General features: G+C 38.3%; 1 protein-coding gene across 2 annotated transcripts; it reads right to left on the bottom strand.

The window, feature by feature from the left end:
• Positions 1-1,425: 1,425 nt before the first annotated feature.
• On the bottom strand, positions 1,426-13,452 carry gabrr3a (gamma-aminobutyric acid type A receptor subunit rho3a). Of its 2 annotated transcripts, XM_084731152.1 has the most exons (9): positions 13,008-13,452; positions 12,265-12,377; positions 8,640-8,707; positions 7,709-7,932; positions 6,349-6,431; positions 5,538-5,675; positions 3,583-3,735; positions 1,942-2,135; positions 1,426-1,797 (listed from the first exon to the last, which is right to left on the bottom strand). In XM_084731152.1, exons 1-9 carry the CDS (start codon positions 13,148-13,150, stop codon positions 1,495-1,497), a joined length of 1,419 nt encoding a protein of 472 aa, XP_084587278.1. In that variant the 5' UTR covers positions 13,151-13,452; the 3' UTR covers positions 1,426-1,494. The 2 variants fall into 2 exon arrangements, with proteins under 2 accessions (XP_084587278.1, XP_084587279.1); XM_084731153.1 differs by lacking the exon at positions 5,538-5,675.
• Between the last annotated feature and the right edge of the window lie 13,058 nt (positions 13,453-26,510).

Raw genomic sequence — 26,510 nt, 5'->3', positions numbered from 1 at the left:
TCATGGGCAGATGGAGACATGGCTTTGATACTTTGTATTAAACCTTTGGCTGTTTGATTTAAGGCTGCAACTTTAGTGTTTCAGCACACTTACAGCAGCTGTTTTTTTCTTGATAAGGCTCTAAAATTCACTGAACACTAACCAACAGCAAACCCAGCAGACAGAGCATAGCACATAGTTGATCATTTAGCAGCTAATAAGACAGATATTTTCCTCAGATGTTTGTTTAGACCAAAAACGCAACTCAACAGAGAGTTTGCAGAGTATGTTTGCAAGGGTGGAAAGAAACATGTCTCCATATGAATGATATTGCTCTCCTCTGTATTTGTTATATGGATAACAACAACTGTTTTACACCTTCTCCATATCATTGATCATGGTGATGATAGATTATAGCATGTACTGCTGCATCCTAGAGGCCAAAAAAATCAATCACTGCTTGTTCTCAGGAAAAAATTAATAATAATAATAATATTTTTTTTTTTATAAAAATGTCATGACAAAGATAAGTCCCAACTGTCCCAACTCTGTGTCAGCATTAGCCTTGCAAGGTTCAGGATGATTTAAAACAGTAGATGACATGTTGTGCTTCTCCCAACCCATGAAATGCTGATTTTTATAGATGTGATAGGAAATGTTACTACTAACACCAGCACTGATATGTTTCTTCACAGTACACTCATATCATTTATACTCTTGCAGCACTTTTGTTTTCGCTCCCACTTTTCACAAGTTGAAGTTAAAGATCTCACACTTTTTTCCTATACGCACAAAAGGTTTATTTCTCAATTTTGTTCACAAATTTATTAAAATCTGTGCTAGGGAGCACTTCCACCTGACGGATGTGCCACATCAAAATGCTGATAAAACAGCATTTAACAGCAGGTGGATGGATTTGTATGCATAAAGTTTTAGATCTTTTACTTCAACTCATGAAAAATGTGAGCGAAAATAAAGGTGTTCCATTCATATTTTTGTTGAGTATAGTCTCAAAAAACACGTATGAGTGTGCAGTATCTCTGTAATGTGTAACCTCAACCTGCAAAATTTACCTTATGGTTAAATCTGGCACATTTACATGACACAGATGTTAATTAATGTCTGCTATCTGAGATGAATGTAAATAAAGTTATGTAAACTAAAACTTTATCATAAAATGTTCAGCTTGACACAAGTTTTTAAGAGTATATATTTATTTCTCAAGAGGTTGTACAGTAGTTAAACAACTTAATGTTTTGTGTCAAATCCAGCAATAAAATAAAATCCTTTTGATAAAATCTTTTTCTCTTATAAAACAGGCATGCCAAAAACACACAAACATCTGCAAAAATAACAGCCATTCAACAACTGAACATTTCTTTGAGAAGAAGACATAATGTGAGATCTCTATGCTCATCAGTAGACACTGCGCAATTGTGGGCTTGTTGTTGTTATATTGTATAATGGTGAAGAAATTAACCCTATTTATTGTGCTGCATAATTACGGTTAATGAATTATGCATACAAACTCCAGTAAATGATGTTGAAGAGCAGGTAAGCCAGGGGAAACAGGACTCTGGAGTAGGAGTCGATCATGTAGCTGTTGCTCATTATGAAGCTGAGGTTTTGTTTTAAAGGGTGCTTTCGGCGTAGCCTGGTGCCTTCTGTGGGTGCAGAGACAGTAGAGTTTCGGGACTGGGTGTTCCTCTCTGTATTTGGGGTGCTGGAGACCTCTGGAAAAGAAGCCAGGTCAATGTCATTGTCATGGAAACAGCCATCGAACGCCATTGCCTGGGTGGCGTTGTAGGAGCTGGGCATCTGCGGCAACACAGGGAGAAGAGGAGAGTTAGGTCATGAGGTCAGCGAGCTCCAGATGTCAGGAAATTATTTTTCTGTGGGTCAAATGTGTCACATGAGATTTCAAGACACATTCGTGACCACAAAAGTCTGAATCTGAATGACCTTTGCCCTCTTGAGCTTCTTCATCTCCTCCACTGTGGTGAAGTAGTTGACAGCAGCGTACTCGATGACAGACAGGAAGACAAACAGAAAGCTAGCCCACAAGTAGATGTCTACGGCTTTGACGTAAGACACCTGTGGCATAGAGGCTGAGACACCAGTGATGATGGTGGACATGGTTAGAACCGTGGTGATGCCTGGATACAGAAACCATACAGATCAGAGAAACCACCATACTGCTGTAGATTAGTAACTAATAGGAATAAAAATACCCAAATCGTATAACTTGCATAAACTCTCACATTTATTATTATATGTAGTGAAATTGCTCTTCTCCAATAATATTCAAGCCTTTTACATAATTTGTGTGTTTGTAAGTACAATCTGGAGTGCATGAGTGTCCCAGGGAAAATTAGTAGGAAAACTGTCTGATGTGCACCCAGGAGCATAGCATTAAATTCTGGACCTTAATCTTTGCAGTCCAAAAGCATAAAGGAATAGTTCAACATTTTGGAAAATATACTTATTCACTTTCTTTCTGAGAGTTAAGGTGCCCGCTCTGTGTTGTTTTCCACGGTGGTGCATCACTTGAAACTGCAATAAATCAGTGCACTCAAAGCTAAAATTACTTTAAATTTGACCTTGGTAGTCACTAACTTTTTAAAGCATAACCAATGAAGTAAGAGCTGTATGTGAAGTAGCCAGAAGCGACACATGCAAGCAGGGGGAGGGAGAGAGTGATGGAAGAAAAACTGACGAACTTAGTTAAATTCGATGCTAAAGTTAGCTTAGCTCTTTATGTACATTAGTTATGACAGACACTAATGAGCTGGAACATAAGAAACCATATTATTCATATCTCTGTATGTGTGAGTCTAACAGTATCTAGGCTTCTTGTTATCTGTGTGCAGTTGTGTCTTGATCTGTCACCATGGCAACCACTCATTGAATGTTCAGTATCCTGGATCAGGTGTTTCCATGACACCGTATCCTGGTTATTATCAGACTAATCCAGGTAGCGTATCCAGGGTTCAGTTAACCTGGATAAGACCTTACCTAGGTTTCTGAAACCATTACCATGCGCAAAACAAAACCAGGATACTCCAACCATGAAACCTGATCATAAATTGCATCAAAACAATTATAAGCCTATTTCTCACATTAGGTTTTCTTATAGATTTAATAGATGAGATATAATACACTGATGAGTGAGTTTTAGAGCTGTTGGTAGGCAAGGTAACAAAAACCACTATTTTGTGCCCTTTGGACAGAGCTGGGATTGATATTTCCCCCTGTTTTCAGTCTTTGTGCAATTCTAAGCTAAGCTAACTGTCTGCTGGCTGCTTCTTCATATTTAGCACATAAACATGAGAGTAATATTGATCTTCTAATTTTACTCTGTAAGAAAACAAATAAGCATACAGCATTTTCCAAAATGTCAAACTATTCCTTTAAGTAAAAAAGAAAAAAACAAGGTGTAGCGATACTTTTGTGGCCTACCAATATGGATGAAAGAAAAGTATATTGTTAAAAAAAATCTGTCTGCTATTTTCATTTTTGTGCATGATACAAAATGTGTATGTTTTGTACAGTAGGATATTGCACAACACTATTAATGGCCATATTAACGTGTGGTGTTAGTACCCAGAGAGACACGGGCAGGTACGGCTCTCCTGTCTATCCAGAAAGACACCCAGGACAGCATCACCATCAGCATGGTGGGAAAATAAGTCTGAAGCATGAAGAAGAAGATATGCCTCCTGAGAATGAAGTTTATGTAGAGTCGATTGTACCAACCTGAAACACAGATACATGGAGAGAAAGTGGAGTTGAGGTGGGCAGGGTGAGGGGTGGGGCATAATGACTGAGTGGCAGCAGAAAATAGAAAAATCACTCTGGGGAAACGTTGCAAAACCACCTGCACAGGGTTGTAAATCTAAGAAAGTACATGATGGGTCTACAGTAGGAACCTAGAACTCAGATGAGAAAATAATTATTTCCCTGGGCTGATCTGTCTAGAGCTGAAGTTATATAACAACCTCTTAGAGCGGATCGGTCCCCACAAGATTATTTCACACTGAGAAGAAAATCTCCCTCCTGCCCTTTCTGTCGTTCTTTCTCAGACTGAAAATGTGGCAGTAGAAGCAGACGGGGTTTCAAAAAGTGGGCTGGACACTCAGTCACAAAACTCTAAAATAGCTAGTAGCTTAAATAGTAAAAGCATCCCACAGAAGCCGTATTACATTACATTTTAATACTGTAGATAAAAAGGCACATGATTTCTGACATAATCTTGAAACACAGCTTAAAATGCTCAAACTCTGAGGATTAAGCAATTGCATTTAATTGAAGAATTTCTCATAGACATGCTGTTTCAGTATCATAAAGAATGAAAGGTAAGGGATAAATTGGAATATACAGTGTTGTAGCAGTTATTTTATTGTATAGCAGACACACATAGACTATAAATTGTTGTGTAGAGTACAAACCTCACTCTTTCCTAATCTTTCATAACGACTTGATGAATCAATACTCTGACCCTGCTCTGCACTGTGTGATGCAGAGCAGGGTCAGGCATTGATTCAGCCATATACTGTATATAAAGGAATAGTTCAACATTTTTAGAAACTTGATACCACTCTGTCCTTTTAATATGGAGCAGGACCCTGCAGCTGCTTAGCTTGGCAGAAAGACTGGAAACACAGGAAAACACCCAGCCTAGCTTTCTCTGTCGACAACGAAATAACGTGCTAATTATTAAACTTAAGAGATGCTCTGTTCTGTCTATGGCTTCATACCTTCCTGACATTTACTGACTTTGGTCTTGAATAAGGCTGGGTATCGTTGGGATTTTTTCCAATATCAGTGCTAAAATGATACTTAACACATTACTTCAATATAGCATCTCTGTGTCAGTTTAATAGCTGAAGTGAGGACAGGAAATGGGGAAAGAGAGTGGGGAAATGAACCCAAGCCCGCTGCAGAGGACCCAGAGCCCCCGAACGTGGGGCTACCAGGCTCCCCTTGCATCTGTATTATTTTTCTCAGGATTTCTAAATATCCTGGAATGCCTTGATATTGTCCAAGACTATTTCTGACAGAGGGCCAGATGTGTGGATTCCCCTTGCTTCTAGTCATTATGCTAAGCTAAGTTAACCAGCTGATAACTGCAGCTTTATATTGTGAAATATGATTGTGGTATCAGTCATCTTGTCTAGTGCTCAGGAAGAGCACAAATAAGCATATTTCCCAAAATGTCAAACTATTCCTTTAAATGAATCTACAGTGTTGCTGATACTTTGTCAAAGAATAGAGTCAAAGTTGATTTATTGAGGTGGAAGAGCTCTGAAAAGAGAGGTTATTTATTTTTGTACACATGAACCTGAGACTATTGTAAACTTCATCATCACACTGCTTTCACTGTTTGCTGTAGTTACCTTCAGGTGTGAATATGAAGAAACATAATATTGTAGGTATAAACATTTGAAACTTTCCCTTTTTAGAAAAAACAGTAGAGTTTTCTGATAAAATCAGGAGCTGTCTGGTTGTTCCCAAGGCGGGTACAGCTCAGAGGGCCCCAAGACTGCAACCTCACATACCAGTGCTGCTGTAGAAGGCAAGCCCAAAGGAAGGCTGGAAGTCTTCAATAAAAAACTGAGAGAGCACGATCTCGTCAGTCCTTAATGAATCGTTCCCGTTCTTCCAGTAGAGCATTAGGTCGTTCTCATTGTAAGCATCTTCAAGAGAGGGGAGAAGTGGGGGAAGAGGGAGGGGGGAAGATGACACCTTCACATATTGCCTCTCTTAGAAGAATCATGGATGTTTTTCTCAGAGGAGAGGAGAGAGTGCACAGAAATGGGACTCCTGCCTCTCCTCTGGGATCAGGATCCATGCTTTTTCCATGTAATATTTTAAGACAGACAGAAAGAGAGATAAAGAGACAAAAGCTGCTCAAAAAGACAAAAGAATCTCCAAACTAAACATAAATATAATCCTGACTGTATTGCCCACTTCACTTTCAGAGCAGAACAGAGTGAAAAAACAGAATCTCTAGTGAATCCTGCTTCAGAAAGACTGCCATGTATAATGGACAGAGATTGACCCGGTTGAGGATTATGACGTATTTACTCCAAGCTTAAAGAACATGGTGATGGTTACTGTGTGTAATGCACTGTGATATCTAATAGTTTTTTGGACCAGCAACATGGATACATCACCAGTTATCACTAGCAAGTGCCTTTAAATTACAATCGGTGCAAAGGTTGTGTAACATGTTTAGCAAAACATGTCAAGCACATTATGTAAAGTGGATTTTTGTACATGTTTAATGCATCAAAATGAGCATAATTTCTCTGAAAAACTGCTTTGGATATCCTATTAGGAATTCACAGAAAGTAGTTTGATACTCACAGCTCTCTAGCTCCAGAGAGCAATTCTGTGTGTCCAGTGGAAAACTACTGAAGTCCATTGAGCAAAGTGCAGTCACAGTGATCCTAAAACACAGCTTACAGTTAAAGACACGTCCACATAATCAACCATTCAACAATCATTCAGCATTAGCAACTGTGTACAGAGAACATGTTATGTTAAAAAGACTTAAGGGCATGGTGTAGTTTAACCTGAGGTGACCAGTCACTGTTGTAAGATGTCAGAAAGGGTTTAAAACAAAACTACAGGACTGATCTGTTCATTCAGTGACTGTTTCTGTGCCTGACAGGCTCTGAGGCTACAGCAGCTGTTAAGGATGTTGCCACATTATGGACATCTGTGGCTGAAACTGATATTATGCATGTAGTCTGAGAGCTTACAGGTCATCAGCTCATATTCCTCTCAAGCTTTGCTGGTTAAAGCTTGCATTAACAATCCAACGGATTCTTTTATATCTTGATTGACATACTTTTCAAAACATTTTAATGATATTTAAATCATGACTTATTGAAATATATTTATATGCATATGTAAGGTGAAAGCGAGAATATGTAACATCTTACATATTACACATTTACACATCCTGCAGATATATAACTGAATTCAAATGCAATAAAACACACCTTTATTCATTTTAGTATGCTCAGGGGATTAGCCATACTTGGTCTTGTATGACCAGTAGCTTGTGGTGGCTAATGTTAGCCAGTTTTAGCAAACTTAGGCTAGATGCTGTATAACTGACATGAGTAAGTAAATTTGCTGACTTAACTGCTATTCTCTAGTTATGTGCCTGTTGCATAATATTTTAGCACATCGCATATAAATGTGATGATGTCTTTAAAGCATCTGACTAAAGAAAATCTTGTGCATATTCAAGACTGTAATTACCTCTTGCAGAAGAAGAAAAGGTTATTCTCCCTTTAAAGTTATAATCTTGAAGGTTTTCATTAAATGAATGTATTTCGAGTCACTATCACCATGCATTGAGGCAACACAGTGTTGACCGACCCTTTGGCCCACTGATAAAAGTGCTACAAAGTTTATAAATCTGCACTATTACTTTTACTTCACTGTTTGCAGACTCGTGCCTTGTGCAGCATAAAATCATATCAAAAATCAAAATCATATAGGGCTGCTCACAGAATGATGGAAAACGGTCAATTATTGCCCGACTAAAATGACAATAGTTTGTTTTGCTGACCTGTAGTGTTAAACCACAGTTGCTGTTTCCAATGATCAGTCACCAAATCAACCAGGACAGAAATATGAAGGATTGTGACATTAATTATTAGTATTATAATGGCAATCTCTTTATAAGTAACATAAAAAAAACATTTTTTACCTGACACTGTAGAGGATGTTGCCATCAGGATAAACTCTCAGCATGATGTTCTCCATTGTTGTGTCATGGATAAAAGAACGCTTAGAGTGGACAAAGAACACGTCAGGAACCCAAATCTTCTTCACGAGGCGTGCATCAAAGGTACGACTCTTGTTGCTGCTGGAGGGGAAGGCTAGGCGATCGTCCTGCCAGTAATGCCTCAGGTACAAGGTCATAGTGAAGTCCTGGGAAACAGAACCAAGCAAAAAACTCAATCGTAAAAGAGATACTATATAGCAGTGCTTCTCAAACTTTTTACACCTTGTACCACCTTAGAAAATAGTGAGCTCTCCAGTTACCACCTTAATGTTTTGTGCTGTTTGGTGCCTGCTGGTTTAACTGGCGCTTCTTAAGTAGTCACTCGCACTTGGGCTCGTTTCACTGTCATCCACTTTATTTTCCACACAGCTGCTTGAAATATTCTCCTCTTGAGTTGCTCCTCTCTTCATAATAGTTCCAATTTGGAGCCACAATTGCAGTGTTTTTGAAACATTCATTTTCATTCACTTTATTTCACCTCCTATAACTATCTTGCCATCACAGTTTAGCTTGTAACTACCGGATGGATGACATATGCACAGGCTCCATGCATGATCATTGCTATGTGTGTACATTTTATGCATTTTGAAGGCTTTATATGTTAAATGACAATTGTCATGACAAAAAACAATGGTCTGTTGATCTTAACAAATCAAGAAAAAAAAAACAATTCAAGACTCAATAGTCTTAACCATGGCATAGCTGTTAGTACAAGAAAAAAGATTAGAATTTAAATACAAAAATCTAATTGAATTGGGACCTTAAAATTGAAAGTCAAATGGAATCATGGATTTGGAGAATCCTGACACCTCTATAGGGATTAGAGAAACTACAGAAATCCAGAGTGACGCACCATGTTTACTTCAGATATGCTGTCAATGCTCTCCACCTGGACATCGATGCCGACAGGAATAGCTGAACCTGCAAAAGGTCCAACATTGTAATGCATCAGCTTTAAGCAACAGTTGGATCACATCCTCTATGAATCATCTGTCTGCACATCTGCCAGAGATTATATATGTGTAAATCCCACTACTGAGGTATAAGCCACATCTTACATTTGACCAGAGACAAAAGGTTGAATGAAAGTGATGACCCTGACATTGTGTAAGCATGACTCTGCTTAGAGTTTGGTTGATATCTTCTAATAATTATTGTATAGCCACAACATCACTTCGTCAGTTACACACGACTGACAGAAAACGGTTTGTAAATGACAGTGTGGATGAAGCACTAATCCTCATACTCATTTCCATGAGTCTGCTGCACATTCAGGAAGCACAGTTAAAAAAAAGATGCTACTAGTCTATTAGTCTGTAGCATTAATTCAGAAATAGACTATATCAGACAGCCAATAGATCCAAAGCTGATTTTATCATACTTGTGAAATCTGGCTTGTGGGAATAACTCTGGCTCAGCCTACATGGATATAAATATCTCTTGTGTTACGTAGTGCGCAACATTTTTCTTTGTTTAACTGCTTGTTTCAATAAAAGTTTAAAGCCAATCCCATCAAACACTAGGTCAAACAATCACTGACACTAACAATCCTATCAGTGGACATTTTAGTTCACATGACCTGGAGCAAACCTGCACACAGTGGTAGAATACAACTAAATACATTTACTCAAGCACTGCATTTAAGTACAAATTTGAGGTATTTGTACCTTACTTACGTATTTACATTTTATGCATTTTATGCAGGTTTATACTTGTAATCCAGTGCTTTTCAAAGTGAGGTCCAGGGACCAACAGGGGTTCTTGAGTGGGATGTAGGGGGTCCCCAGCAGAAGGAATAGAAGAGTTTAAACCAGAGTTTTTTTGGGAGGTTGGTCTGAGCTGATGAAAAGTTGACTTTTTGGAGATATGTGTACCTCACATGACAGTGACACTACAGACATGACGAGCCTATAAAAACATAATGCATTGCTTTAGATTAGCTTACCTCAGTATATGAAGTAGCTCAGCCTTAAATATCTACAGCAGTCAAATGCAACATAACCATTAATGCAGCTGTAATATTAATCCAAAAACAACACAGTGAAACACTAATAGGGACCATTTGACAGCAATATGTGTATTTCTTCTTTTTAATAATTTCAGTGTTACTTTCATCAGTGTCATTCTGTTTGTTCTTACACAGCATGACAATGTCAAATATGTCCTCCCAACCTTGGGAAATTTTGTTGAAAACCTCAATAAAAAGGTCTTGAAAAGAAATATTGCTACCAAAAGGTTCAACCCGGACTGCAAGCACATATGACAATTTAGCAGTCTGCATGGATAAAGCCAAACATTTGCTCAAGAACCTGAAATGTTACAATCCTATGTTAAATTCCACCATATTGTACTATTACATGAGTATCCAATATAGTGTATAGTAAGTGGAATGGCCCTTATGTCATCGTCCAGTGGCAGAATACTGTAAACGTATGATGTGTACTGTAAACATCCCGTTCTCTCTGTGCCATTATCTAATGAAGGTAAGCACTCAAAACCACCAGTCTATGATAACAATAGAGTAGTGAAGGGGGAGGGATTATATCGAGCAGCTAGTGGCCTGGAATTCCTGTTCATTTTTTACAATGTTAGGTCACTGAGGCTCTTTTAACTACGTGGCAGGCATGAAACTCTCCAGTACTAACAAAGGCTGTAACTGCAATTTTTAGGAAAGGGATCAAATACAGGCCTTTAGGACATTACAAAAAAATTCAACCAGAGTCCTTTGTTGCTCAAGCCAACTCAAACAGGGTCAGTCATTGACTTAGGAGCAGGAAAGCTCTCACTGGCCAAAAGTCTACAAAATATTTGAAAGTAAATGCCAACTTTTCAACTCTATTAGTTGTCCTTTCAAACAAAATGTGAAGTGTTCCATGTAATTTAAAAGGTATTTACCTCACAAATTATTAACAGCAGCATTTATTGTTTATTGTCAATTATTATTGATGTGCATCTGGAACTGGAGTGAGAGTTGCTTACATAATTCACAAAGGTGCAAACAGTACACACATACCAGTACACAAGAAAAAATGCATTGTACAAAACATTCAATCCAACCATCAACACTTTGCAGATTTTGTAAGACCTTATTGTTTGCAAAGAAAACAAGAACTGACTCGGTGACACAGCCATACAGGAAGTCTGTTTCAGTCAGCTGCTCACAAGACAACAACCTACACTACCAATTACCTAATCGCCTACAGATGCCTATATGTGCAAGAATGTATGTTTGCTGCTCTCATCTGTTCTTACTGTAACTAATTGACAGGTTTGTACTTTAATTTGGAGTGTCTGCTGCGTTCACAACTCACATTTAAAGATTGTTATAACGTCTGAGGTAGGATGAAACAAGTGAGAAAACACACACTAAGAATGTGCTAAGGCTGATCCTTTCTTACTGACCCTCAATTTAAAATTGGAAAGGACTGTGATCATGGTAAACAACAAGATACTCTGTTAGATTGGTGCCAGCAGTGTTTCTTTTCTGTGGGCTGCTGTTAGTGTGTTTCTTTTAGTTGTGCTGCTGATGGGCTATTGTTGTAGCTTAGCTTCCTCAGTATAGCTAGCCAGCTAGCCACTCCGTCTCAAGCTTCAAAGGCTGAACATAAACAAGTTACAAACATGGTGTGCAGATGAAGACGAATCCTTTTACACCCGGCACAAGGATGTATGTCGGGCGCTTGCCTGGCAGGGATGTGAGAGTTATCAGTATCAGTTAAATTTATCTTTAACTGTGTTGTTGTGTGTTTTGTCTCTTTCTGGCAAATAAATAACACTCAAAAGTCTAAAGAGGTGGAGAGAGAGTCTGTAACTATAACTGTGCAAACATGATTTTGTGCAGCATTATGCACTGTGGTAATAGCTAGCTAGCTAGCATTTTACTGCGTCACATTTGTCTGTATGTATGACATGGGTGATGGGGGAGGGAGACAAAGGGTAGGGTAGGAGAACATAAAGTAGCTTTGAGATGCTATCAATTATTTACACTATTATTTCTATTATACTATTATTAATATATCAATATATATTTTTTAAATGTCCTGTCAGTTAATACTGATATATCCAAAAACTCCTAGTTTGAAGCACAAGAAGATATTATTTAATTATAAATGATTTCTGATTATCGAATTCAACCTGTACACCATTACTTGATTTAATAGAAAAAAGCAAAAAAAATATATATCCTTTTACATCATGTTGTCTCTTTTTCTGTTTCCCCCTGACAGAATTAGGTATGCAGTTCAGATTATTTTATCTGCACTACTGGCTGCAGTCATTGTCTCACACAGCAGACAATCTAGGTCACTGAGGGTTTTTTTGGGAAGCGTAATACCAAAGACAGCACAGTAACCTACATTAACCTTACTGAGTTGCCAGGAAAGCACATGGTTATGATAAATAATAAGAAAAATAAAAAGAAAGAATGGGAGGAAGTTAAATTAAATAGAATGGATGGATAGATCCGCTGTGTGTCTTACCTCCAAAGCCCGGCCTCATTGCGAAGTCATGGTCTTCGATCCGAAGCAGCTGCTCAGACTTAATTAGCATAGACTTGGTGCTGTCCAGCTTTTTCATCTTAAGATCCACTCGTCTGAGAACCAAAGAGAACAAACAACAGCTTGCATGGCAACTCTTTCTCTGTCTCCATCTTCCTCTTTCTAACACGCTCGAAGCAGAGATGACATCTGGTCGAGGGAGTTAGTGATGGCTAAGTGGACTTTAGCACTCTTGATTACAACCAAAGGCCTCAGGAAATTAAATTCTTTTACTTTCTGGGTACTGACACTGATCTTTCCAACTTGGCCGACATGTTGTGGGGGCTCTCTTGTATCTATTTCATGAGTTGACCTTGCACCTGACTTGTTGCTTTCACTCTAAGAGTTCCATCTGTCTTCACAGTCTTCCTAGAAATCCTCATGAAGTGATTTCTGTGAACTGAAAATTATTCATTTTAATGATGTAAATAACCATTTTTTTCATTTTACAGTTACTAAGTCTAAATATCATTTTGTTATAGGAAGGAAAGTCAAATGCACAGATCATCTTTCACCTCATATGATTCTATCACATGCACTTACTTTTCCATCCATATAACATAGCGTATAGAAAAGCCTCCCATAAAGCCACAAAATAAAACTGCTAGGTACCATAAAGTGAATTTTACCAACAGAAGCAGCTCTACAATTATATATCATACCAGAGCTCCCAGAACTTGGCTCACCCTCCATGCTTTTGTTTGGTGTTCTCTCCAACGTACAGCTCCTTGTGTCTCCTCTTGTTTGGGAAGTGGCTGCTGTTGAGCTGGGTGACGGGCCACAACCAGGCCAAGCACATCAGTCTTAAGGCCAGGAGGGCCACTCTCATGGTTAAGCTGGGGCTGAAAAGACGAGAGGAACCCAAATGTTCCCCCCACTGCGTCAGTGTCTCGCCCAGGGAATGCCACAGCTGTCCCCGTCCTCTACTGGCACGTCCATGTCCCGGCAGCACTCATTCTGCCCCACCACGCACACACCCGGCTACTTCTGCATTATCCTGCGCTTTCATCTCCTGTAACATGGTGAACATCAGTCGAGATATCCAGCGCTTAGCTCCAGTGCACAGGCATCCCCCTGGTTGACTTTGCTTGTCACTGTGCCATCCCTCTGCTTACGTCTCCTGACACAACATGTTGCTCCGGCTACCCACTGTCCCCACCCTCTGATTTAAAACCAAATATCAATTTATTCCTATAATGACAAAGGAATACCATTAATTCCTCTCTAATCTTCTTATCTGTGGTTGGTGAAATCTTTCAGTAACCTACAAACTGGAGGCAGCAGAGGGCAGGGAGGGGATAATACAACCAGCAGTTTCATCATCATTCTGACCAGATAAAAATAAAAAGCCTGTAGCCTAGTTTTATGCATTGCAGGATTTTCCCGCGAGTTGCGATCTGTGGTGGTGGGAGGACACAAATGATCCCATCGAGAGGAGACATGCAAGCATATGTCTGGACCACATCTGCAAACATTGCACTTATGGCTCCTGAGCAGATTTCATTCATGACAGAGGATGTGATTCCTAAACTGAAGCTTTAAACTGTTTTTCCCACACCAGGAATATACGATCACTGTTAGTGTTTGTACAAATGTATCTATGATCCCATGCAAAACAAAATAACTTACCACTTATACACTTAGACATAGAAGCTTTCAGATAAAGGTTTTGAAAAAAAGCTGGACATGATCCAGCATTGTGGCTTAGATCTTGTTTAAAGGTCATAGGATGCAGGATGGACAAAACAAAACCAACACTTAATACTTAATAATGAACTGCTATGTAGTTCAACCAGAAAATGCACAACATTTCTGAAGTTCTGAGCTATTTTAAAGATTTAGTGTGTAAGATTTAGCGGGATCTATTGGTTGAATATGACATAAATGGAATGTAATATTCATAAGTGTATTTTCATTAGTGTGTAATCACCTGAAAATTAGAAATGTTGTGTTTTTGTTACCTTGGGATGAGCCATTTATATCTACAGACAAGCATAGATCCTCTTCCACAGAGGCAGCCATGCTCTACTGGCATGTTTCTAATGTAGCCCAGAATGGACAAACCAAACATTACCTACATGGCCTTTTGCATTATCTGTGAGTTTCGCAGCCAACCTTAGGTTATCTCACACACGCTTGTAAGCAGAGAGTGAGATGTGGTTGCAGTCTACAAGCTCACTATTAGATGCCATTAAATCCTACACACTGGTCCTTTAATTGAAAATAGTTTTCCTAGTATTTTTTATCATCCCTTGTATGTGGCGTCCCTGCCCATGTTTTTATTTATGCTGTTTTTTAGCCATTCACTGTATGTATGTGTCACTTCATCACCTCATAGTCTCATCCAATCAAATACAGTCCTCTACTGATGGACACTAGTAGCTCCACATGGAGCTTTCCAAAGATTAAAAAAAAAAAATCATTATGTTAAACAACACAAAAAACTTTTGTATTGTTACCATGATGCCACTAGCAAGCAGTCCACATACAGAGTATTTCTGCAGCATACATTCAATATGACATTTAAAGGACCCATGTGTTGAATTTAGTGGCATCTCGTGGTGAAATAACAGATTGCAACCAAGTTGCCTGTCAAGCACGTAGAAGAAAGTATGTTTCTAGAGCCAGTGTTTAGTTTGTCTGACTTGGGCAACTGTAGAAACACAGCGGAGCTACATGGCTGACTCCATGAAAGAGGACTCATGGTCTATATAGATGAAAATGTTTTTTTTAAAGGTAACACAACACTTCTTTTTTTGTCAGGTGATTATACAATAATGAAAACATTTATATGAATATTATATTCCTTTTCTGCCAACAGATCCTCCTAAATGTTACACATCTAACCTTTAATGTGATAATGGTCTAGTGCAGGGGTTCAACAATCTTTACGATCAAAAGAGCCATTTTTGGCGAAAAAAGAGAAGAAATCTGCATGAAGCCACAACTGTTAAATTCTCTCTTTTCCCTGAAGACTTTCTTTTGATTTGGCATCCATAGTTAACTTACAGTGACTCAGAACAACTTGCCACCATCAAAATTTAGAGGAAAAGCCACAGAGCCATATATGTAGATAATGATATACATTTTATGGGGTGGTGTATAAGCTACATATTTTTGCAGTTTACAAATATAAGAATCACATTATGCTGTAAAGAAACATAGCTGAGAGAACTCAGAATTTCAAGGCAGCATACTACAATGGAACTCAAACTCTCTTTTGAAATTTCAAAAGTTTTGCCAACCTATAATGTTTTGTTGAGATAATTTACTTTTTTTTGAATGAATGAATGAAAACTGGAAGTTTAAGAAATTCAAAAATATGCATTTCAAGATTTTAACCTCTCACTTTTACTCGAATCACTTGAAGTTTTTAAATACATATTTGTGGGGTTCTAAAACTCAAAGATTTAGCTTAAGAAGAAAAGTAAATTATCTCAACAAAAGATCTGTAGTTTGTAAAACTTTTTCAAAACTTAAGAGTTTGTTTTAAGCTCAAAACTCAAAAATTTATTGTGGTATGTTGCTTTGAAATGTTGAATTGTCTCAACTTTTTCATACACCTACGTCGATGATAAATGAAAATTAAAATGTTAAAGGAATAACTATTATTAATTTCCATATAATTTCTTGCTAAAGTCACAGAGAGCCACTGGAGACGAGCTAAAGAGCTGCATGCTGTTCTGGAGCCACAGGTTGCACACCCCTAGTCTAGTGTGTCCCTGTAATATATTGCATAATAGACATTCAGAAAATGATCCTGTATGACTAATGAGAATCAAGGAAAAGTAATCTACTGATGCAGTGGAAATTCTTAATAATTCAAATCTCCATAAGAAATCATGAGGAAACAAAATGGGCTTATAGAAACAAGCATGTTTGATGATACTGTATTACATAAATCATGACAGAAATGAAAACCTGGAACAGACAAAGAGAAACTTGAACAAATCAAAACATGGACAGTATGACTCCACTCTAGTGGCGTGGCCCTTTTAATCTGGGATTAAAGTTGATTGAGGGCAGACATGAGCGGTGCCATCTTAAAGAATCACGCACGTGGACCTTGGTTCACTTGTACATGTGACCCCACAGCTGCTGGACAGCAGGCAGCCGTTCACGTTTGGAAGTGACTTCTCACATGTGCCCTCTAGAGGTCGTCATCTGTCAAAATACTGTCTGTCTGCCTTTTCCTCATTCCTCACGTGTCAGCTGTTTTCTCCCTCCCCTGTGTTTCTTTTGGTTCCTTGTTTGTCTCTCTCTCTGTGTCTGTGTCTGAGCATGGCTCTCATCAGTCCTGCTGCCAATCTGTCTACCTTTGTGGTACTAAACTACAGCCTTCTTGCTGTGTCTTTGCTTTTTCTCTTGGATTTGGATTTTTGCCTCGACCTGGTTTCCCTGTGCCTCAGATCCACAATCACAGTTACCTGTTTGCCTACCGCAGCAGGCAGGCTGAGCAGGGCTGGTGACGGCCCTGCTCAGCCTGCCTGCCTTGTTTCACCTGAGAACCCTGGATCGGCCCAAACTGAACTGCTGTCTGAGTCTCCCTCTATTGTCAAAACTGTTGAATTTACTCTCAAAACTTAACAAAACACACGATTACTGCTATTTGCTACATTCTGCTACTATGCAAAAAGAAATGAAAAATAAAATAGCTTGACCTCAGTGAAAGACTTGTGCCAGGTGAATATACTGAAGCAGAATCTAGAGTGATTTGTAATTGTATGGGGCGATGTGACATTTTACCATTTTCTCCTTTTCACAGAGGTATACAGCCCATCCTAGGATGTTGTCACTTTCCCTTTACCTTAATCTCTGTTTCACAACCCCTTAGATGAATTCAGTAAATGTTGGATTTCTGGATATATCTGCAGAAGATTGCCAGGGATCGGGCATGTAAAAAACAGCCTATTGAAGCATATCCCAGCATTTATGATTCCTTTGTGTGACGTATGCTGTAAGGGAGCACAATCCATGCAATACAATGCTCTTAATTTTGTTCAAAGGGAATCTTAGTTAATGCATACATAAAAGATGCTTTTAGAAAGACAATAGTTACAGTAATTATGTTCTGTTCTGGTGTTAGTTGTTTTTATGGTCAGTATATAGTAAATCACAGTGTTACTGTTGCATAAGTACATTTTTGATGTTAGATTACAGTAGGATAAGTTGCATGTTGCTAAAAAGAACAACTTCACAAAAAAAAGCAAAAGTAAATGTATTTTTTCAGCATATGTAGGACCGTCACGTTACTAAAGAGACAGAGCTCCTTCTAGATAAAACTGTCTTGTATTTCATCCATTTAAATATTTTCTTCTGCTGAGGAAATCACTATGTTCTCTGTTATGAAGATGTGTGTTTTGTAGGAGCGTCTCCTTTTAAGATACAACAATCTCTTTTTTTAGATGATAGAGATGACGCACCCATTTTGTGAGTAGAAAAGAAGAATTAGGTGTTACATGTGTGTCGTGAACTGCTTCTGTAGAGGTGTTGTGTAGTGAAGTATTCACAAGGTGGCTGGTTAAACTTTTACCCAACTGGTTAATTAGTCAGTGTTTCATTAGTGTTAGGAAGGATGTAAAGTGGAATCGTGCAGAAACACTTCACTGCACACTGGTGTATTTCACACACACATGCATGCCAAATACTGTGGCAGGATCAACAAGAGCAGGCCTCCTGACATGGCAGAGACACATGGACTCATGATTATGCTGCTTATTTTCTTTGAGAAACTCTTATTGACAAACTCAAAAGGTATCGTAACGCTCAGCATCTGTTCCTACAATTCACATATAAGTCATTTATTCTGAGAAAAAGGAGTTGAATAGATGAGGTGTTTTAAAAAGTTACTGCTGTGTATAATCTTTATGCAGTATGTAGGTAAATGTAGAAAAGTGGTTAATTGCCTGAGTTGTGATTCATTTTATCATTATTATCATTTGTCAGCTAATTTTAACTCTGAAAATTCAAAAGAATTGGAAAGCAAAAGATTAGACCGAGCAGATGATAATGAGAATCTAATTTTCATGCAAGGAAACATTTCTTTACATTTCTGCCAAAGGCTACATGCTTCAAACTGATATTCAATCAGGTTGTGTGATTGAAAAAGCAGTTTTCAGTTTATGATGGTGCTTATTTTTGTGTTTCTGGGCAAATGCATTTCACTGTAGACGGCAAAAACCTATGATACACTGATGATATCCATTTATATTCACAGTCTATATTAAGGTATTTGTCTTTAGCGTTGGTATAAGTCCTTATAAGAAACTTATTTACAGTATTATGGGTTAATAAGACTATATAAATGTTAATAACAGCACCATGAACATGTTTATTTGTTATTTATAGATAATTAAGTACCCAATGTATTAGTCTGAGTATAGGTTTAGCAATGACATAACAGATGAGTTAGTTAAAAAAAAAAAAAGTTTGTAATGCTATCAAAAATGTTATAAGAAACTCATAAGGCTTTAATTAACATTAACAATGAGTTTCTTATAAGAGCTTATAAATGACTTATAATGTACCAATAAACATGTTTATCATATTATTAGCGCTTATGTACTTGACAAATTGACAAATAATAATGTTAATAATCATCTTATAAGAACTTATAAGAGCTTTACTAATTCTATTACAAAGACCTTAATATGAAAAGTTGCTAATGTGAGTAAAGGCCAGACAAGCTACAGGAAGAGCACTGCCTTTCTGAGCTCTTCCACTGAGCATTTTGTGCGTCTAAGAAACAAGACAATGCAGTGTATCTCTCCTACATTGTTCACAACATGTCAAAAATTATTTCACAGCTCAGTAGTTCATGTAATGAACTCCTAATGTCAGCTGCGTTGTCTTTTAGCAACAGTATGTGTTGAAGAATGGCACAGAGCGGTTACAGTTTACTAATGATTTTTCCACAGCTGCAGTAAACTCAGCTGCACTCTGTGTCCTCAGTACACTGCACTGAGAGTGTTGCCCAGCTGTGACAGCTGCACACATCTGGGGTGAAAACACTGAAAATCCATCCGGGTTGAAGTGTGACTCCATTATTCTAAAAAAAAAACATTAATCTAGTAAAACAAACAGCTTGGATGTTTATTAGATAGTTAAACACAGAGGAGAGAGTGATTTAAACCCCTTTGAAAGGATTTCACATTTCTTCTCAGTGCAGTTTCATGTTGTTGTCAAATATCAGAAATGGCTGCATCAGTGACACACTGTGGTGTTGTTGTCACAGCAGCAGATGTGTAGCAGCAGTGATCTAAACAAAAACAAAATAATGTAATTTTTTTAGCTCATAATCTGCATATAAAATATGCGGTTTGTAATTTTTAAACCCAATCATCTTGTTATATTTAACAGTCACAGTTTAATAAAATTGGACAGTTGCTTAGTTTGCTCTAAACTGTTTGTGAAGTCTGTTGACAACAGGCTCTTTAAAGCTGGAAACCCAAAGCACCACAGATGTGGCAGGAAAAGGTTACAAAAATGCCTGCAAGTAGATATAATTACAGAGGAAAATGAGGGAAATTATGGTTTCATTTCTTGTTATTGTCATGCCAGAGAGAAAAACATAAGACAAATTCCAAAACAAATAAATGCCTTCTTACGTACATAAAACCTATTTAATAATGAAAAACTTGATGAAACCACAACAAATAGAGCTTAATGTATTTTTATTATTTATATATATTTCATTAAATTTCCATTGTGCCATTTATTTGTCATGGGCATTACCTACAATGTAAAAAAAAAATCATCTACAACATAAATATTTAGTGAAAGAATAGTATAATGATCGAACAAACGAATGCAGTGCTTTTGAATCTTAACAGTAGCTTTACCGTCTTATTACCAGATGCCAACGTCACCTGTGTCATCCCTGACGACTGCATCCTTCCCTGCAGCTTCAGACCCACCGGCACCGTCGTGATCCACTGGTACAAGCAGCAAATCCCTGTTCACAGCTACTACTATAACAAGGATCAGTTTGGACTCCAGAACAAGCACTTCAGTGGACGGACTTGCTTGTTCAACTCTCACATCCCTCATGGCAATGCCTCCCTGCTCCTCAGGAGGGTCAAAGTTCAAGACAAGGGCCGATACAAGTGTTACACGAGCACTCGAAAGGGCAACCAGGAGATCTTTGTCAACCTGGAGGTGAAAGGTCAGTAAAACCCAACAGCATTACAGTCAGCTTATCAGAAATATTGATCATTCCTCTATTTTTCTAGGTTTGTATTTGGCTTTTTCTTCTGGTCTTAAATTGCTGAAGCTTTGAGTGATGAAGCGTTTCCGTTCATAAATTACACTCAAGGACGTGACAACAGGGTGGGACATTTTTCTATTACTGCACAGCTGGCAGGCTCATGCTAGTCTTAATGGGAAAGCAGTTGGACAGCAAACAGCAGCTAAACTATTAATGATTAATTGTTGTGTTATCAAAGTATTTGTTATACACTTTCTACAGTTTTAAGCACATCTAGCTCAGCCAACCTTTATGAAGGTTATAATGTTCAGTTGGTGTGGAGGTGTTGATTCAACTTCAATTTGAACATTTTGGAGGATTTAGTCTGTGTTAATGTTAAACTGTACTATAACAGAGTATTTTTAAGGACATTTTGTTCATTATTGAAGTCCATAGGAGACTACTTTTACCAAAAACATACACATAAAAGGGCGAGTTATTGATTAGTGAGTAGGACACTGTGAGGTATATGTACAGGAATCTATCTACTGCAAAGACTAATGATCCAAGTTTTATTATAAAGGCCATTATGTGCTAACAATGAAAAAAACATGCCTGAAAACATTTGACACTTCAGTCATGCTAGCTATCTGCCCTACTAACCTACAGCAATGATGCTAAGAAGAAGGGTTTAAAGTTTTCAGGCTTTGTGGCAAAGTATGGCAACCAGAAAGGCTTTAATATATGTGTGTCATTGTAGGCTGATTATTTTATCCTCCCTCAAAAAAAACAAACAAAAAAAAAAAACAGAACACTCACAAAGCTTAAAATGGTAATGCTAATGGTATGCGCAGTACACAGCCAAAGTGCAGATACTGTGTTGGGTTTTGTGTTTTCATGCCTCTGTGCCAGTGACAGCCATGACCAAAGGCATCATGTTTTCGGTTTGTACATCTGACCCATTGTATAAAATGTACAAAAAGTATAAAATGCTCAGTCTGTTGTCTTTTCTGCTTTTCATGTAGCTCTCATCCAATCAGTGATCATGGAGATGACTGATGAGACGGTCACCTGCTCCTCTCATAACATCTACCCCGTCCCTCAGGTGACATGGGCCACAGACCCCCCCTCTCCTCAGGAAACACTGGAAAAATCAACCATCAGAACCACAGACCACAAGGGTCTGTTCACTGTGGTGAGCACACTGAGGATTCTGGGTAATCTCTCCAACTACACCTACTTCTGTTCTTTCATATCAGCTGACAAGACCCAGGTATGGACTGCCTCTCGGAAAAACCAAGGTAGGTTTTAGTTACATGATGATAAAGTTTTCATAAAGAGGGTGATTTCTGACGAATAAAGGCTAAATTATGATATCTTTCAGATGATATAATGCAGGAAGAGGGTCATTCACTGTCCATCCCATGCATCGCCCCGCACAGTCTCCAGAATTTCTCCCTCACCTGGACCTTCACCTCGTCCAGTGAGGCCACAGTTATCCTGAGATTCGACACAAAAACCAGACACACCTTCAACCTGTGGGAGGGTCAAGCTGAGCTGGAGCAAGACCTGCTTCTTCTGGGAAATGGATCTCTTCTGATTCACAAGCCAGACACTGAGGAACACTCTGGGACGTATACATGCACCTTCTCAGGCCTGCAGAGCAAACACGTTGTTCAGACCACAGTCAACATCACGGTTTCATCGATAAGTGAGTATGTTTCTGAGGAGGTGTAAACTCTAAGAAGAAAAAGGGAGACAATACACTAAAATAAATGTGGTGTGTTGCCCTACAGGTGTGGATGAGCAGAGTGTGCGGAGGTCATGGTGGAGCACTGTAGCCTCTGCAGCTTTTTTCTTACTCACCGTCATTGTAGCTCTTCCTCATTGTGTAAGGCAAAGAGGTATGTAAGATATTTAATTTGCAATGTACTGAAGCTTTTGTGACAGTTTGTTCAGTTTACCTCTTCAGTGAACATGTTCCTTTCCTCGCTCTTATTTTCAAAGTGTTGCTGATCATTTCTTCGTGGAGCTAGGCTCTGACTCTGAGGGAATGGAAAGCAATCTGGTGTTGTGTTCCCCTGTCAGATATTGTTTCTCACAGCAGTGCCCTCTGCTGTTGAGGGGTAGTTCATGTTTAGATGTTTAAGAGTAAATTAAGGGGTAACACATGTCGATGGGAAAACAAATTTAGACCTGCTGACTTGTGATGATAAGGAGCTCAAAAGTTGTCTTCCAATTTAATATTATGAACTAGAAAGCATTCAATGAGGGCAAACCTGCACTACTTTAATCATTTTGCATTCAAATAAACTTGCATTTTGATCAGATCTTTGCAGCTATAGTCATACAGATTTAGATTTAGATGTAAGGATGGCATAACATTTGAAGTGAGTTATACTGATAACCTATTGAGTGGATCCTTTTTCTGCAGCAGCATCCACTGGCAAAATAATATCTAATTTTGCAGGAAAACACAGTTTGAAAAATGCAGTGTGTTTAGTAGGAAGCGGGTATGGATTACATATTGACAGATGAGCATTGGACCAGGGATATCTGCTTTTACACCTCACAGTGCAGTTTTGAGTGAAAATGTGGAGCTTTATTTATGGTCACATGGTGGCACTCTGCACCAAAACTCATCATTTTTCTCAGCTCATTGTCAATCAAATGTCTTGTTTTGTTCACAACCCAAAGACATTCAGTTTACTGTCATAAAGAAGTAAAGAAGACAGAAAATATTCACAATTGACCACTAATTGATTTATTATTGCAGCTCTTATTGGAATATTGTGCTGATTAACACATACCAACAAATGCAGCCAGAAATAACCTGACTGGCAGAAGCAACAATAATGCTAACTCAACAGCTCAACTTGCGTTGCAATATTTACATATTTAAAAATTGATTCATGTATCACATGCCATATCTAAATGTCTGATTTGTTTGTTTTCTTTGACAGCCATGGAGACTAGAATTGCCTCACATAGATACAATGGAGCAGGTTTTGTTGAAGGTGAGCTTCACAAAGGTGTAAACACCACAGCTTCATACATAATCAGACAACATGGAGTTGAATGTAACCGACTACAGCGAGGCCTACAGCTTGAAGCAAATGATGAGCTGACAGGCAGCATGCCAAACACAGCAGAGGACTTCACTGTGGCTTTACCAGCAGGCACTGAAATAGAACAAGAAGAAAAACCAGCAGGACCACCTGTGGAGGGAAATGATGGGCTGCAATCCAGTACTTTAGAGAAGGATGAGTTTGGAAACACTGAGCCTGGGCTTCATATATCATGAACTTCATGCATTTAAAACATCTGGCCATAAATAAGCAACATGTAGAGGAGGATAAAGCACAGAAACGTATAAACTACCTCCAAAGAAGAGATCTGAGAGAGATTCTGGGGGCTTCTGTAAAATTCATTAAGAGCATAGCCATGCCTTCATCATCTGTAATACTGTATAGCAAATATTGTAAAAAAAAAAAAAAAAAACTAGTATTAACATTGAATGTGAGCTTGTTTTCCCACCTTTAAAATAAAAAGAAACTTATTGCAACATTTTCTGTAGTGTCCTCACATTTTCCAATTTGATAATTGGGAAGTCCTTTTTTGTTTCATTTTTACATGCATTTTTAGGTCAGATTTTCTTCTAGAAAGCTTTAGACATCTTAATCATTTAGGGTTGGTAATAGGGTTCTGTAATTCTTAACGCCGCAAAAAGAGTAATTATTGAAGTAACCAAATATGCAGCGTTGTTTCAAAGTGCATTTGTCTCTCAGGAGTTCCTTCCTCTCTTCTGCCATCTCTCCCAGGAGGATTAATGATGAGAAGTTCAGCTCTGTGTAGGTATTTATTATTAATATCACCATGTGCATCAGCATACAAAAAAAGCAGCAGTTTATTTGTATTTTCTTTAACCGTTCTCTTACACTGCCATTGCTTGCATCCCCTAAAAATGACTAAGCAACACAGGTTAAAAAAAAAAAAAGCCACCCATTGCTTTGATGTCTTGCTGGTGTGTTTGTGGTTAAAGTACATTTCAACAATAGATATGACATCAAAACAGACAGTATATAGTTGAAATAATTTGAGATGGGTTTGTTTGAGGTACTTACTGATAGTCAGTGTAAGTGTACATTATATCTAGAATATTTTCACCGCTTAACTTTACCGCCAGACAGCCTTTTTATCAGGAATCTGCCATTGTACAAGCCAAATATTGTTCTCTCCAAACCAACCAAACTCCACCGGCAAAAGCTGTAAGTTTACCTTGCAGAACACAGGAGTTGATGATTTAAGGATGCTTCGAACTGCTAGTTTGTGTTATTGTGCGACTTTGTTGAATCCAAACTATCCTTTGAAAGCATTTTCATGTCAAAAATAAAATGGTGAAAATATTCTCAATATTCTAGAATATTCTAAATGTAGAGTACACTTAAACCGATATTGAGGACCATTTTTAAGTGGCTAAAATACTGTTTCCTGCTGACCCTGACCACAGCAGTACATTGCTTAGCTTCATACACCAGTTCTCCTGCTGCTTCTTCAAACTGGGTGCATGTCGACTGGCATGTGGGTAACACCCTGACTGTAGATAAGAACCTCATACAACCCCACTTCAAATAATCTGAACTATCACTTTAAATCAGACAGAACAAAGTGAAAGATAAGTAGACATGGTCAAAGAAAACAAACATAACTGATCCACGTTTAACACCAAAAATTGCTTGAGACACTTGAGACTTCTCACGCTGTGACTCAGACCTCCCGACAATTACCAGAGTTGATCCTACACCCACTCCCACAATCTGACACCAGTTTTTCTTCCCCTCTTCCCTACTTTTTCCACATCCCTCACTCAGAATCACTACATATGGTTTCAGTGTATAGTTTTGAAAAAATGCACACACACATGCAGCAGTTTGCAGCAAATGTTGTGTGGTTACTTTAAATCTTACCTTTTTTTTAAGGACGGGAAGTAGAATAACATTCCCGCGCTCTATGACAATTAACTTTTTGTATTTGCCAATAAATTTAAAGTGTCCCAGTTTTCAGATGAGACCCTCCTGAGATTTATGTCTTTTATTTTCCTGAAAGAATGAAAGAAAAAGACTGACAGACTTGTGTGTGTGTTTGTACATGTGTGTGGTTTTATGACAAAGACCCCAGCTCTGTGTCTGGAAGTAATCATCTCGTCCAGGCTGCACTCCACAGCCCCCTCCCTATGATGTAATTGGAGTTTTTTTGCGTGATGGTTTAAGATTTGGGATGGGAATCAGGGGATTTTTCCAAAGTAACTTTTCATTCATTCTTCTCTCTGAACTTACAGATTTATTTTCTACATTCGATTCACTTCTTTTATGCTGATCACTTCACATAAATGTTCTGTTAGATCAAAGAAAATCAGATACTGTATGTTCCATGTTGCAGTGTGCGTAATGTCTCTGACCGTAAAGGGGTTTTTTACTCTTTGCCTGCACAGTTAAGAGGGGGAGTGAGGTTGGCTCTGTTTCAAACACAGCGATGGGGCCTCCTCTGCCTCCGCATACTGCTGAAACAACAATCTACGAGGGTTTTTTTTACAACTTCATGCACTAATGCTTACTCTTGCTTATTCTCCCATAGAAAACACACATTGTGGGTACACTTCTCTCTGAGAAAAGTGGGAAAAGTTTTGTTTTGTTTTTGTATGAGCAAATTTGCCAGACAGCAAGAAAAGTGTTGACATTGTAGACAAAATGACACGTTGAGCCAGTGCAGTGTATAAAGGTTTAAAAGAGTAATTCAGATTATGTGATGTAGGATTGTACGAGGTATTTACCGATAATCAGTGTATAAATGTAACAGATAGAGGCGGCAGTATATCACCAACTCCCATTTTCTGCAAGGTAAAATTTCTTATTTTTCATATGGCGTTTGGTTGGTTTGGAGAGCGAGACATGTGGCTTAATAATGGCTTTTTCCTGTTGTAAAAGGCTGTCTGATGGCAAAGTAA

This window comes from Lutjanus erythropterus, chromosome 11 (genome assembly GCF_056507025.1).
Source record: "Lutjanus erythropterus isolate fLutEry1 chromosome 11, fLutEry1.hap2, whole genome shotgun sequence".
Taxonomy (NCBI): Eukaryota; Metazoa; Chordata; class Actinopteri; order Lutjaniformes; family Lutjanidae; genus Lutjanus; species Lutjanus erythropterus.
This window is presented reverse-complemented; position numbering and strand designations above follow the sequence as displayed.

Coding starts and splice junctions, on each gene's coding strand:
- gabrr3a (XM_084731152.1), bottom strand. CDS start 13,150: ATGAGAGTGGCCCTCCTGGCCTTAAGACTGATGTGCTTGGCCTGGTTG. Junction 8,708..12,264: donor AATGAGGCCGGGCTTTGGAG/GTAAGACACACA, acceptor GACCTTTTGCAG/GTTCAGCTATTCCTGTCGGC. Junction 6,432..7,708: donor AACATCCTCTACAGTGTCAG/GTAAAAAATGTT, acceptor GCTGTGTTTTAG/GATCACTGTGACTGCACTTT.